Source organism: Parasteatoda tepidariorum, chromosome 10 (assembly GCF_982258835.1).
Source record: "Parasteatoda tepidariorum strain Cologne lab strain chromosome 10, Ptep-v5.0, whole genome shotgun sequence".
NCBI classification, from domain to species: domain Eukaryota; kingdom Metazoa; phylum Arthropoda; class Arachnida; order Araneae; family Theridiidae; genus Parasteatoda; species Parasteatoda tepidariorum.
In genome coordinates this window covers 60,874,677-60,889,571 of record NC_141764.1, presented here as the reverse complement: position 1 = coordinate 60,889,571, position 14,895 = coordinate 60,874,677, and the positions used below count along the sequence as shown (strand labels likewise).

The 14,895-nt window shown below is 32.3% G+C and overlaps 2 protein-coding genes across 2 annotated transcripts in view; both read left to right on the top strand.

The window, feature by feature from the left end:
- The first annotated feature begins 4,324 nt into the window (after positions 1 to 4,324).
- LOC110282200 (uncharacterized) lies at positions 4,325 to 8,523 on the top strand. The gene is made up of 3 exons (XM_087152797.1): positions 4,325 to 4,526; positions 6,366 to 6,452; positions 7,565 to 8,523. The coding sequence occupies exons 1-3, from the start codon at positions 4,325 to 4,327 to the stop codon at positions 8,521 to 8,523; spliced, it is 1,248 nt and encodes a 415-aa protein (XP_087008923.1).
- Positions 8,524 to 9,817: 1,294 nt separating this feature from the next.
- The window catches only part of LOC107448467 (serine--tRNA ligase, mitochondrial), a 45,573-nt gene continuing 40,495 nt past the window's right edge, over positions 9,818 to 14,895 (top strand). The window contains exons 1-2 of the mRNA XM_043053963.3: positions 9,818 to 10,626; positions 12,860 to 13,044. Coding sequence (XP_042909897.2) covers positions 10,036 to 10,626; positions 12,860 to 13,044 — 776 coding nt within the window. The 5' untranslated portion in view covers positions 9,818 to 10,035. The remainder of the gene's footprint in view (positions 10,627 to 12,859; positions 13,045 to 14,895) is intronic.

The following is a 14,895-nucleotide window of genomic DNA, read 5'->3' as shown; positions in this document are numbered from 1 at the left end:
TGAATAAAGAATTAAGTTAATCGAAGCACTCTTGTCTTGACAATCCACGTCGAAAGTTATGAAAAATAATGGCACGAAAATGTTCACGATTCAATTCCATTTTTTGAACGAGAAGAACTTTTCAATTTACTGTCAACAACACAAATGAAGCTATAATGGTAAATCGTTTGGTGAATTTATGTTTAAAAATATCAAACTTTCGATTAAAATCGTCTGCAGACGCCTAGCAACACTTACTGTTGACAAGGCCAGAAATATAAATAGCAACCCTCGTATCATCATTTTAAAAAGTAATACTCAATTGTTCAATGAATTTTATGAACATTATTATGAAACTGCGCATAATGAACATATGCAAAAAAATAATTAGTACAAAATAGCTGCTAAAAATTTTAAAGCATTAATAAGTATTAACTTTTCGCATTATAACTAAATAATATTTTTGTTGAAAAATATTTAAAGAATGTTATAACAAAATGAGATAGTAAAAAAAAATTTTTAAATAGTAATTGAGCAAAATCATTAAGTTTAATTAATCAGAATAGAATAGGAAAAAAAATCTCTGCTATACAATAAAATAAAATTCGGAATCTTTCAAATTAACAATTGTTAACTTTAATGCAATTATCGTTTCGCTCTTAACGATTAAAAGTTACTGTGAAATTATTAATTTGAATTGAGTGAGTAAGCGAAGCGAGTAGAAGTTTACTACTCTAAATACATTTAATGAAAGTTATGAAAATATTGTAGTGATTTTAAAGGTAATAAAATATAATTTTTCATAAACTGACTTTTAAAAAAACTATCTGAACATTTTCATAAACAAAACAAAATGTGTAAGCACCATGCAGTTAACAGAGGCAACCGATTATATCGGTGCTATAACAAGGAGGATTTTTTTTTTTGAAATAATTAATAAACAAAGTACAAAACTTGTTAGTAGCAAAAAATGATTACTTTGAAAATCCTATTTATTCAAAATACTGCACCTAATCATTTAGTTATTGCTTTATACGTGTCAAGAATTATTTTTATACTCTTTATATATAAGTCGAGCACTTTACTGTCGAACACTTTAACGAGGACTGATTCCACGCACCGCACCCTCGGTCCCTACGCAGGCTGATCTAAGTGGTCACCCACCAGCTTACAGACAGCAGCCAGTGATGCTTGACTTCACTGTTCGACTAGAAACCGTGTCTTTACAATCATTCCACAGCAGGGCCTATTCAAATATGAATAATAGCAATTACAACTCCAATTCAAAATATTAGAATAATGATAAATAAAGCACATAGTGGTTTGAGATATGCATTTATTTTGGTAAAAATGGATACCTGAGAATTTTGAACTGTGTTATCACATTCTACATGTTTTGTAGATGAACATAACATAAATAAATTATTATGATATTGCAAAAGTTTTTACAATGAATTTTTTCTAAAAATTCTAAAGATTAGAATAATTTTCACAGTGGTTCAAAAAATTAGAATAACATGAACAAAAATAGCATAATTCATTTAAATGAAATCTGCATGAAGAGTTAATACTTAGTGGCATCTCCCTTAGCTTCAATAACGTCACGCAAACGATTTTGCATACGATGCACTACTTTTTTGCAGTCATCTTTGCTGATAGTTGCCCAAACGGATTTCACGCTTTCTATGAGTTCATTTTTGTCCTTTGGATCTAAATCCTGAAGGCATTTCTTCATTAAACCCCATATATTCTCGATGGGGTTCAAATCGGGGGAATTGGCCGGCCAAGGAAGTAATTTGACTTTATTGTTAGTAAGCCAAGTAGTGGTGGCGTTTGACGTGTGGCAAGATGCAGAGTCTTGTTGGAAGATAAAGTCATCCTCAAATAGATCTTCCGATGACGGAATCATAAAATGTTCAAGTACCTCCTTGTATACTTCAGAATTTACCCTTCCTTTCAAAATGCACAGCTTTCCTAAGCCCTCAGCACCCATACACCCCCAAATCATTACAGAAGTGCTAAACTTCACTGAGCGTTTCAAGCAATCTGTGGTAAAAGCTTCCTGCTTGCAACACCAAACACGGACACCCTGATGACCGTGGGAAACGCAAAACATCGATTCATCGCTAAAAAGTACGTTATTCCAGTCCTGAATACCCCATTGCAATCTGTCTTTGCACCACCTCACTCTGGCTCGTTTTTGCTGGCGTGTAAGTAGCGGCTTTTTCTTGGGCAAACGTGATTGAAAATCAAGTTCGTGGAGTCGTCGTAGTGTGGTAGATGTTGAGGCATCCACTCCTTGTTCTCTCCACTTTCTACTTATGAATCTCAAGCTCTTGAAGCGATTTTTAGTGACGACACGTTTCAGCATTCTGTCTTGTCTCAGTGTGGTTATTCGTTTACGACCACTATTTAAGCAATTATTTTTAAAACTTTGATTTGTAGAATAATCTTTTAAAATTTTACTTACAGTTCTTCGAGAGCAATTCACTTTTTTGGCAATCATTTGTTGACTAATTCCCTCATTGCGTAGAGTCACAATCGCTGTCTTGGTAGTGTCCGGTATGTCTTTTGTTCGACCCATTTTAACTCCCAACTAACTAAATCTGATTTTCAAACGAGCCTTTATACGCGTACTAGGTCTACAGTGGCGCAACTTATGCAAATTTTATGATTAACGTTGACCAATCACACAATTTTACAGATATTCTAATATTTTGAATAGCCTCTGGAAATATTTTAATATTTTGAAAAATTTCAATATTTTTTTATAAAATCTCTAATACTTCTTTAGGCGCGTGTGAACAATAATATCATACGTCAACTAATTGTGGACGGTTAATAATTTTTCCGTTCGCCACCGTTGTTTATTTTTAAAGATATCACGCATTTTATAAGATAATACAATGCCTTTTTTGGTTATTCTAATATTTTGAATTGGAGTTGTATAATACAGTTAAATAACACGCACTTGCAGAAAAGTTGTCCCATTTGGACGAGATCTGCTGGCACTATCTAAAATAGCTCTGGTGTGTTTAAAATTTTTTTTTTCAATTTTTAAATATTTTTATTTATTATTTTGATTTATTTTTATCATTTTGATTTATTTTTATCATTTTGAATTATTTTTATCATACTTCAGCTTTTCATAAATTTTTTTTATCAATTAATGATTTTACCAAATTTTTCTTTATTTTCCGTTGCAAAAGAAATAAAGCAAGACTTTTTTTAAATAAATCAACTGAACTAGATCAACATCATTTTGACGTTTTAGCCAATTCATTGCAATATCAAATGAATTGCATGCTTCTGTATGAGAAGGTCCACTATCTTGAATTTGATCACCTACTTCTTCCTCTTCGTCTGTGGAGTTCCGATTTTCATTCAAAATTTCATCATCGTTTAAAATTTAAAATCCTGGTTCGTTTTCAAAGCCTCGACACCAGTCTTCAATTTCTTCTGCTGTATAACCTGGCATCTTTTCATCGGGAAGATCTACTGGTTCAGAAACTTCAGTTTCGTTTATTTCTTTGTTAAGAATTTTATTCCAAGATTTAAGATTCCAAGCACTGTAATCATTAACCATAAGGGACAAGTACCCATCCCCCAATTGTAGAACTTCTCACACATCTGTTCAAAAGTTACTTCCTCATTTCAACCATTGTAGACTGTCAAATTGAAGTTCGCATTCTTGGAAGATATGGTCTTCAGATGTAGTGGATATTATTTTTTCTTCTAAATTTAGAAAAATTGTCAATAAATTAAAAAGTATTCTAAACTTTAAAAAAAAAAAAGGTGAATTCGGACATGGTTCGGAGAATTGGACGTTCGGATAATCGGCGCTCTACTGTATACCGAAAACAAAACAAAAACATGAACGTACAGCTGTTTGGCGATTATTTGAGGGAGCACTCCTTCAAAGCTAATAAAAATGTTCGCTAACTGTGTCATCCCTAGTAGGAACTTCTTATACGCGCGTGGTATCGGTCCTCGTTACACTGCTCTGTCGCAAAGTGCTCGACTTCGTGCACAGACCGTTAAGCTGCCAGATCGGAGGAACCATCCTCTCTGCAGAGGATCAAAATTGGGATAACATATCTTCAGATCATCTTTAGGGATGTTTCCCACTGAATCGCCAATAGACCATAGTGAACCTTTAGTGCGACGTAAATAAAGTACCTATGGATGGTGTTTTTTACACTAGGGAGCGCTGCAAGCTGTATGCCGCTTATACTTCCGGGATACTGTTTCTGGTGTATTTTAAAGCCATTTGGCTCACAACGTGATCAGTGTGTTTTAAGTTTCTTGCAAACGTGTTATTTGAATACTTATTACTTAGTTTACAATGAATTCTAAAACTCGAAGTGGCTCTTGTTGTATCGCTGTGGGATGCTCTAGGAGATCTGGCACAAATTTGTTATCAGAAATCAAGATGATCCGATTCCTTAAAGATCCGATTCGGAAGATACAGTGGGAAAATGCTGTTGGACGGAAGGATTGGATTTCCACAGTATACTATCGAATATGTAGTAGCCATTTTATTAGCGGTAAGAACACTTTTCAGATGTACAAAATGCATTATACTTCATTCGTTGTTATGAAATATTTCTTTCTATGTGCTGCATGCTAAATATGTATTGTATGACAATTCTATAGATAGACATTTTAATGTTATTAAGTCCTCAGTGTAAGCATTCTTCTTCTAGACATTCGTTTTCTGTTTGCCTGTGAACAATGTAATGTTTTATGTCTTGAAAAATCTATCATTTGCATGCCTCTTAGCTAATCGTTAACGTCAGTCTACTACTAAATTCGAGGGCATTTGCTCAAAACAACCTTTTGCTAATAGTTGTGGAACAGTTACAATTTTTGTATGCATGTGTAAATCACATAGATTGAGGAATAAAAAATTCTAAATAAAAAGTAATATTTTTAAAAACCACGTTTTAGTAGTGGAGAATAATAATTAAGAAAAAAATTGAAAAACGAAAAACGTGGGGCGCATGAAATACATAACAGTAATGTTATATTAGTGTGTGTATGTGTGCTCTTGAGAATATGTGTATGTATATCAGTAATTGTAATTGCATCTGAATGTGGATGTGGAATATGCTTTTGTATATGCATATGTATGTGGATGAATATGTGGCTGTGCATGTGTATGAGTAAGAAAATGTGTAAATGTATGTGTATATGTACTGTTATGTATTTCATGCGCCCCACGTTTTTCGTTTTTCAATTTTTTTTCTTAATTATTATTCTCCACTACTAAAACGTGGTTTTTAAAAATATTACTTTTTATTTAGAATTTTTTTATTTTGAATTTTTTTATTTTAAACTATGATTTTTTTAATTTTTATTTTATATTTTTAAAAAATTATTATTTTTTAATTATTATTCTTCACTACAAAAAACGTGGTTTTTAAAAATATATATTTTTATTTAGATTATTTTTCTTAGTCAAGAGTAGTCAAGACTACTACTAAAGTAATAGAATAAGTTTTATGCTGATGACAACCAAAACAATCTGGAAATGAATGAGGAAAAACTGGATCCTACCACGTGATTTTTCAGCCAATAAAAATACTCCGACAACAAAAATCTTTTCACCCGACACGTAATAATTTGAAATAATGGAATCGACAACAAAAGACAATCTCGAAAATAATTTTTTTTTTTTAAATTTTAATTTTATTTTACTTTGCATGTCTTTTTTCTCTTCATTTTCATGCATTGTCATCCAATTCTGAACTGTGTGCTAAATTTGAAGTTTGTAGCTAGTCGGGAAGTTAGTTTAAAATCGATTACAAAATTCCACCCGGACAGACTTACACGAAGGCAAGTTTATATAAACGTGGTAATAATAAAGCAGAGTGGCTAGTTTGCTGAAAACAAATTTTTTTTTTACATAGAATAAGTCAAAGTGTGATAAGTATTTTTATAAATCTGTGTTTTGATGTTAGTGCTTCAGGAAATATTTATTTACATCTATAATTTTGGGTAAAAAAAGTTTACTGGTGATTATTACTTTGTTTTTGGCTATTTTAATATATTTTTTTTTTACTTGTGACTTACGATTTTTCTGGTCAGTCGTTTCTGTGGAAGACCGTGGAACATTTGTAAATTGCAGAGCATTAGCAAAACTGAAAATTTAATTATTGTTAAAATTTAATTCAAAACAGTGATAATAAAATCGGTATTTGAAATTAACCCATCGAAATTATATATACCCCAATGGTTTAAGCAACCATAGGATGGTAATATTTAATAATTTGGTGACTGAATAACGAACTAGCAGTTATTTGATAAATTTTGGACAGTTGCAAATCTTATCTATACATAACATCTAATTATATTTAATTTATTTTGTTTTTTTAAATTATTAGGAAATAAATTTGATGATCCCAATCATGCTGATTATGTGTCATCAGTCTTTCATCATAAACTTCTTTGGCTTCAGGAAGTGTGCAGAGGTTTGAAAGAACTGTGAGGCGTGGATTGTCTAAAGGTAAACAATGATTTTTTTTTTTTGTAAATGTTTGTGACAAGGTTTTATTTGCTTGATATTAAGAATAAAGTGCTCTATGATAAATTAATGAACACTTTTGTATTGTTATGTAGTTAAATTTCTAATCTTGGGATAGTTGCATCATGTGTCTGATAAGCTTTTAATTTTGAGTTATCTCTCATTAAATTTGTGTTAGACATAATGCCCTGTCTGTGCCAATAACTAAATTTTCCTGATTAACTTTTTAACGAACACTACTTCGTCAAAAATCACCACGCCGAGAATTGCCAGTAATAGCATGTGAGAAACTGGTTTACTTTGTAAGATCGTAAGCAGATTGTACTCTGAACTTAATAGTCAACAGTTAATGGGTTAAGTATTGTTCTTTAACACTTATTTTAGATTTGAATTTATTCTTAAAGTTAACACATTTAATTTATGTGTAACTTAATTAAAAATATTCTACAATATCCTAGAACTTTATCAAAATCCGTAAATATGTTTTTACCATAAATATATTTAGGAGTTTGAGATAATGTACTGAGAACCAATCTCTAGCAAAATCTACCTTTCCATCTACTCAGCTTTAAGCAAAACTCAGTCTTTCCAATTCAAAATGGCGAGCAAAGTTTTTTCTGAAAACTAGCTTAAACGTTTACTACTGTACAGCTAATTATTCCTACTTAATTATTAATTAAGAATTATCAATTTCCTTATTCTAATTGTATTTCCACTTTTTTACATTATTATATTTATACAGTCAAGTATAGAAATGAATTTTTTTTATTACCCGTCCACCAAAGGGAAAATGCAATATGCAGGCTTATTCACTAATAAGCATGTGTAACGCATTTTCCTCTTGTAAACTAATGATCCCATGCCATTACACTTGTGAAACAATGATCCATACCATGCCCTCTATTCAACTTTAAGAATGTCTTGAATTTCTGTACTTTGCCCCAATCGTTCCTGTTCAAAATGGTCTATGGTCTGAAGAAACAAGGCAAAATTATCCACTGTTTTTTGGATCCCTGATTTTTTATTTTTTAAGGAATACATATTATTATTTTTATACAGATCAAGCTGATAGTTCTGTGGCTGCCACAAGATCAATTTCAACAATGACCGAATTATCCATGATGGATATTGACAAGTTAGAAAAAGATATAGGTGACAGTCAAGAAACAACCCTCAACTTAAGAAGGAAGGTTTTTCAGTGTGAAAAGTCGAGAAAATCTTCCTCAGATGTTTTAAGCTCTGACAAACAGGTGAACTTTTTCACGAAACTAAAAAGCATTGTTTTATTTCGTGCTCTATTGCAGTGGTTGACCACTGGGTGGAAACCAGCCGTAAAGACAAAGCTTTCTTCCGAGTCTCAGTTGCTCATCGTCTTCATGAAACTAAGGCTTGGTCTTTTAAACCAAGATCTTGCTTATAGGTTTGGAGTTGGTTCTGCAACTGTGAGCCGAATATTTAGAGAGTGGGTAGAAAAGATGTCTGTCTCTCTATCTTCTTGCATTGCCTGGCCATCTCACGGGCCTAAAGTCATGCCTCAATGTTTTCGACATGAAATTTTTCAAAATTTTATTTGTGTCATCGACTGTTCTGAGATCTTCATTGACACTCCTCGTAATTTAGATGCTCGGAGTCAAACCTTCTCCAATTACAAGCATCATAATACCGTTAAATTTTTGATTGCTTGTAGCCCTGATGGCGGCATAATATTTTTGTCAAAATTGTATGGAGGAAGACACTCTGACAAAGAAATAACAATTGACTCTGGCTTCTTGAATTTGGTTAAAAGTGGGGACAAGATACTAGCCGACAGAGGGTTCAGAATTGAGGAAGTTGTTGGTTTGAAGGGTGCTATTATTGTTGTCCCTGCTTTTACCAGAGGTGAAAGTCAGTTGTCTGGTCGTGAGGTCTCTCATTCAAGGATTATTTCTAAAGTTCGAGTTCACATTGAGCGATTTATTCGCAGAATAAAATCATTTAGAATTTTGAAGTCAACACGGCTTCCCACTTATTTAACATAAATGAGTGCAGGAAAATCTTTGGGCGATCATATTTTGACAACTCTTGGCGGTTTATGCAATGTAGCAAAGCCGTCCTTGATTAACTTTTGAACTTGCTTAATTTTAGCTTTTTCAAAGGTTTTTGGCCTAAGGACAATTAAAAACAATTTCACTTTTGCTTTTTCTACGGTTTTTGGCCTAAGGACAATTAAAAACCGATTTTTTTTCCCTATCCACTGTGGCACCACCTTGTCGTGGTGGATGGGCTTTAAACTAAGAGTGCCACAACATATATCTTTTAAAAGCACCATCTCTATCTCAGGAAAGTATTGGTCCTCGTTAAACTGTGCTACCGTAAAGTGCTCGACTTCGCGCGCAGGTCGTTGGGCTACCAAAGCGGGGGTGCCATCCCCTCTGCAGAGGATCAAAATTGTGATGGCATGTCTTCGGATCATCCTCAGGGATGTTTCCCAGACCGTCGCCAATAGCCCATTGTGCAGCTCTAGTGCGACGTAAATCAACAACAACAACAACTATCTCAGGAAAGGACATTGTGTTGCTTGACTCTTTTGAAAGACTTAAAGATTTCCATAAAATTGCCTAAGGGAAAGTTTGCTATAAATAATATAAAGTAAAAATCTTCTGCTGTAAGCATGTCCAAACTTAATTTCTTTCAATTGGGTTCAATTTTACAATGTGTATTATCGCAGTGATAACTGAACGTATATGAACGAATGTATGTATTACAGTACAGATAAATATGTTCAGTGTGAAGAGAAAAAAACGAATTCTCTGAATTACAGATCTGAAGAAAAAAAAATGAACCTCCTTGAATAACATTTGATTTGAAGATCGGATCTTTACGTTTTAGGACTCAATCTTAATAGCTAACCTCAAATATGCTACTTAATTGGAGCAAATGATATTATAAATTACGAAATAAGATAGAAAAACTTACTAAAAGCACTAACTAATTCGTATATTTCAGGTCACCCCTAGAACCACTAAGATTGAGATCCAGAAAGTGAAGATATGATCATTAGATAAAAAGTTATTCAGGGTAATAAGTTTACTTTTTGCGCACTGGTACTACCACGTTTTCCATATAAATTTTATTCATGTAGGACTTAGGAATAACTTTTCGTGCCCGGTAGTTAATAGTGAAACGATTTTTTCTTCTTCTTCATTATCTTTTCCAAAATATGTCGAAAAATGTATTTTTATTTACATCAAGAGAAAAGGATCGGAGGTGCGTGAATCGCGTGTGATGAAAACGGTTCTTTAGAATCAATGTCGGGCGTAGCACACGCGTAAAAAGAAAAGCGTAAAAAACACTTTTCCTTCTCCTCAACTCAACTTGCACTATTATGGCGCTCGTTTCTACCGCGTCGCTCTATGGAATTTTGAGTAATGTAGAAAGTATTGCTTAATTATTAATGGTTATTATTCTTGTTAAATTGATTGTTTCGTAACTTCTAAAGGTGTGTCCTTTATTTAGTGTGTTTAGCATTTTATACTGTTATTTTTCTTATTATGTTATTTAGAGATTTAATTCGTAACATTCGCGTGCGATGTTTCTGTACATCTTCGAATTTCACCGAAAGAGCAGTTGACTGGGATTATTTGAGTAATCCGTCAAATTTGAAGGAAATATCTTCCAATGTCATATTACGAAAAGTTCCTTGTGAGTTACAAGATGTACTTAAAGGACTTCAACAGTTACATCAAAGTGATCCTATAAAAGCGGCAGAGTTAAAAAAAACCATAACACCCAAATTGTTTTGGTTCCCAAATGCTATGCATCCGAGAGTGGCAAGAAATAGATCAGAAGAACCAGTTGTACTACATAAAATGGGTTCAAAGACTGCTTTTACGTATTTTCCATCTACTTTTGATAATCTTACCAAGCGACTGAATTTGTTAAGAACGAAAAATTTAGGACAAATGTGTGGTAGTAAGAGTTACTTTTTGAAAAATGACTTAGCTCTTCTAGAACAATCTATAATTAGGTATGCTGTGGAGAAACTAACTAAAAAAGGGTTTATGTTAATGTCCGTCCCGGATATATTAGATTCCAAATGTTTTGAAAACTGTGGAATGCGAACAGAAAGCAAACATTCTCAGGTATGTGAATAAATTCCTATATGTGTGTAAATTAATTTAGTTTTGTACGCAAATTATCAAATATTCTAAACAGTATCACTTAAGATTTTAAATTTTTGACATCTTACACAATTTCTTTTCAGTATTTACAATTTTGAGATTACAAAAGTTTTAAAAGAATAAGAGTTATAACTTGGGGTCTGTCTAGGTTTTTCTGGGAGGTACCTATTTCATGAAAATTAAAAATTGTACTAAAAAATCAACGCAAATATATGGATCTATCATTTCTTACGGAATACAGAAATGAAACTTTAAGAAAAAATATGTGAAGCTGTTTTTCTTAAAGTTGAATTTGTAAAGGTTCCGCTTAAGGCAGTAAATTTGGCCTGGACGGACCCCTGATAACAGTTACTATAGACAGTTTTAAGCAGTGGGTAAGAATTTATCCTACAATTTTGCAACTAAATCTCAGGGGTCTGTCTCGGTCAAATTTCCTTCCTTTACAAATTCAACTTAAGGAAACATGATAATTTCACAAAATACTTTTTCTGCAAATTTTCTTATTGTATCTCGTAAGAAATGACACATCCATATTTTTGTGTTGATTTATATAAATAATTTTTAATTTTCACAAATTATGTCTAAATTTTCACAAAATAGGTACCTCTCAGAAAGACCTAGACAGACCCCTGACTTTATTCATGTGTAAAATTACTAATTTTACTTTTCTAATTTTAAATTAGAAAAGTTAAATTTTTCCCTCAAATCTGTGATAGTATACTTTTTTTTTGAGAGAAAGAGTTTTGCTATCATAGCCTTCCTTAACTTACCTGAAAAATTTTGATCTGGACTTTATTTAAAAATTTCTCTGTAATAGAATTTTTAAAAGGTTCTTAAATTATATGTTCAATGAAATTTGATATAAAATCGACCACGGCTCATTTTCTATCAGGATCTATTGTATTCTAGGTTTAAAAAGTAAGAGCTGGGCATGGGGGTTTTCTGTAAAAATCATGTATTTCTCATTGTATCTCATTCGTTTGCAGACTTCAGCGAATCAAAATGTTTTAATCCAACGAAATTTTGAAACTTCTGCTACATCTTGTTAGCGAGATGTAGTAAGTTTCTTCTACCGTAGGAAAAAAACCAAAAACCCTTGAAAACAATGCCTCGGAGGAAATAGGTTTTCAACCCAAGTAAAAGATATTTCCGTATCATGATCTGTCGCGGCAACTACAATCGTCAAAGCGTCACGCAGAAACTTGCAAATTTAAAAAAAAAAGCATGTAGATGTTTGCCCAGGGGTAGCTACGAGTTATACCTTTCAAGTTTGTCCCTTTCTGTGATTTTAGTTTCTCGTGGGCCACTGCCCGGAAGTTTCCAAGACTTGGCGATGATAATTCTGCCCCAGATCACGATAGTGAAATCTCCCCGTGATGTTTACATAGATGTGATTCTTCCGCCAATTTCATTTCGCAGAATTTTTTTTGCTATTTTGAATATTTGGAATTGCACTTGAATCTGTTAATATCATAATTCTTAATCATGCAAATATAATAAACATTGATTCTAGTACATTGAATTGTGATTTACTCAATTTAAAAATTTGATGGCGCGATTTTTATTTGCATGATTTTGAAACCCAATATCACAAGGTTGCCACTACACGGGGAAAACCTTGAAAATACAGGAAATTTAAAATGACCTAAGAATAAATTGTTATTAAATGTGAGCACAGCAATTTTGTCATGTGTTAAACAATCTGAGAACATTTTTTGTAGTAGCTGTATCAAAAAAAAATGGCCATTTAAAATTCTATTACCAAAATTATATTTTTCCAAAAATAATTTTTTTGTCAAATGATTGCAGTACAAATAAATTGAAGTAAAAGTAATTAAAAATGGAGTGCTTAATTAAGTCCTTAATTTCTTATATTTCTTTAAATGTAATGAACCATGAGCTTCCAGTTGAAAATGAAAGCATTAATTAAGTATTAGTCCAAATCAAATTGCCTGACATCAAAGTGTACATTTTAAGTTTATAACTGATCTAAAATATGTCAATTTTGCTAAAGTTTAAAAGTTTGCCCAAGGTATGAAGGTTGAATGCTCCTAAGTTATGACTTAAAAATCTTAAGGACTTAAGTTTTTACTTTATATACCAGCAGTAATTTGTATTTATAGTAGTTTTAATTTTCAAAATAAAGCTTTCAATTCAGTAAGTGAAAAATATGTATTGTTTGAAAATTTTTTAGGTTTATCATATTCACAATGAGTGGGCTCCTAAGGTTTGTTTATCAGGAACTTCTGAAATGGCACTGGCTACTTATTTTTCTGGAAAGACATTAGATGTTAATGAGTTGCCATTAAAGATTTGTGCTGTAAGCAGATGTTTTCGTGCTGAAGCCAATAAACACCAAAAAGAAAAAGGAATATTTAGGTATGACTTTTTTCATTCAAGTAGTATATATGTAGTAATGCTTGTTTATTGTGGCAGTGACCAAAAAAAAAAATGTTTTTGATAAAAGAACAGTTGGTAATGCATTTATTTTTGATATATGTATATTATTTTGTTATGTTATGTACTTTTGTTATGATAAGTTAACCACTTTTTTAATTAAATCAAATAATGGCAGATTAGGCATGTCAGTGATCATGCATGTATCATATTGCACATTAACTCTTTCTTTGACTATTTTAAGTGGAGTAAGTTTTACCATCTACTATAGTGTACCTCCATGCGGAAAATGTAAGAGTAAATATGAACTTTAATTTTTTATTATGCATTTAACATGCTTATACAAGGCTCACGTTAAGCATTTGCCACATGTGGTAAAATTGTAAATTCAGCAAAAGAACTGTTTTTGTGAATGATTTTTTTCCTACCGAAGAATCTATATATTTCTCTAGATCTTTGGCAAAAATGGTACTTCTTTCTGAACAAAGCCAGTATTTTTTATTCGATGATAGTGAATTTCCGTTATTATACGCCGCTTAACCAATTGGAATTATATCAAGTCCTGATAATGTTGGGGACCGCGGAGATTACAATTCAGAGAGGTTTATCAACATTCAGAAGACAAATACATAAAAATTAAAAAAGACACTATCTTGCGGTATTAAAAAAAAAATACTTTCTATCAATCCTTCCCTCTTAAGAAAAACAATCTCTCTCTGAAAAAAAAGATTTCACTTTTCGATACAAATAAAAATCCTTATTGAAATATTAATTCTCTCGATATAATTTCAAATGAAGCTTATTTTTTCCAAAGAGAAAATTAACTTCTCAAATGTTGCAGTTTTAATTAAGAAATCTGTATTGTTATTACTATTATTGTTATAAGATTTTTTTTATTGCTTTGTCTTCAATGATATCTCTCACAAAATGAAATATAGTTGCAGGAGCATTAATAAATTTTTTATCGTTCATTTTATTTAGCATATTTAAAATCCAAATAACTTATCTAGCTGTGTCAGCTGCAGCTAATAATACAGCTTCACATGTTGATAGTCCTTCGTTTTCTACTTTTACATGTTATAAGAGAATTAAACTAAACTCAGTGGCGAAACAGCCCATACAGGGCCAAGGCCTACTGTGCCCATCTCAGTTTTCTTGAACTTGGGCTCTGGGATGCTGGAGCAGATGTTGCGGAGCAGGAGCAGCTGATTGCGAAACTTTCAGTGTTTCTTTCATTCATCGACCCACTGAAGGGATAAAAGGCTGAGTCAGCCTTGGCAGGATGGAACCCAGGACCTGTGGCAATGGGGCGTGAAGCGCTACCACTCAGACACCTTATAAGAGAATTACATATCATAATTAAACAACTTGTAAAAATTTTCTTTCTTCTGTGTTGCTCCAACTTGCACCCCCACCACAGTTTAATGAACCAAATTCTTCATTATAAAACATGACTCTGTTTTTTGAACCATTCAAATATTTCAAAACTCTTTTAGCCAAAGCAAAACATGTGCCTTTCTTTGGGATATTTATTAAATTATGATAAATAATGAGTTACAAAAGCAATATTTGATCGGGTTCTATTTGGTTCTTCGATAAGCAAATTTGCTATTTTCTTAGTTAACAAAACTCTTAATTTTTATACACCGCTGATGATAGTTTTCACTGTTAAATAGTGGAATACTCGACCGTTCCCTATTAATCTTGAAATCAAAACGATATAAATCACTGCAAAACTTTTTACTTAGTTTCAAGTGGTAGTCAGATCAGGCAATATCGCACAATGAAATTATTTCTTGCAGTTTGTAATCAATTAAATAGATGAAATGATAG

Bases quoted from the DNA above. Each gene is read 5' to 3' on its own strand.
- LOC110282200 (XM_087152797.1), top strand. From the start codon at position 4,325: ATGAATTCTAAAACTCGAAGTGGCTCTTGTTGTATCGCTGTGGGATGC. The intron at 4,527-6,365 runs GTAAGAACACTT...TTAAATTATTAG, and splicing joins TAGTAGCCATTTTATTAGCG to GAAATAAATTTGATGATCCC. The intron at 6,453-7,564 runs GTTTGAAAGAAC...ATTTTTATACAG, and splicing joins GCTTCAGGAAGTGTGCAGAG to ATCAAGCTGATAGTTCTGTG.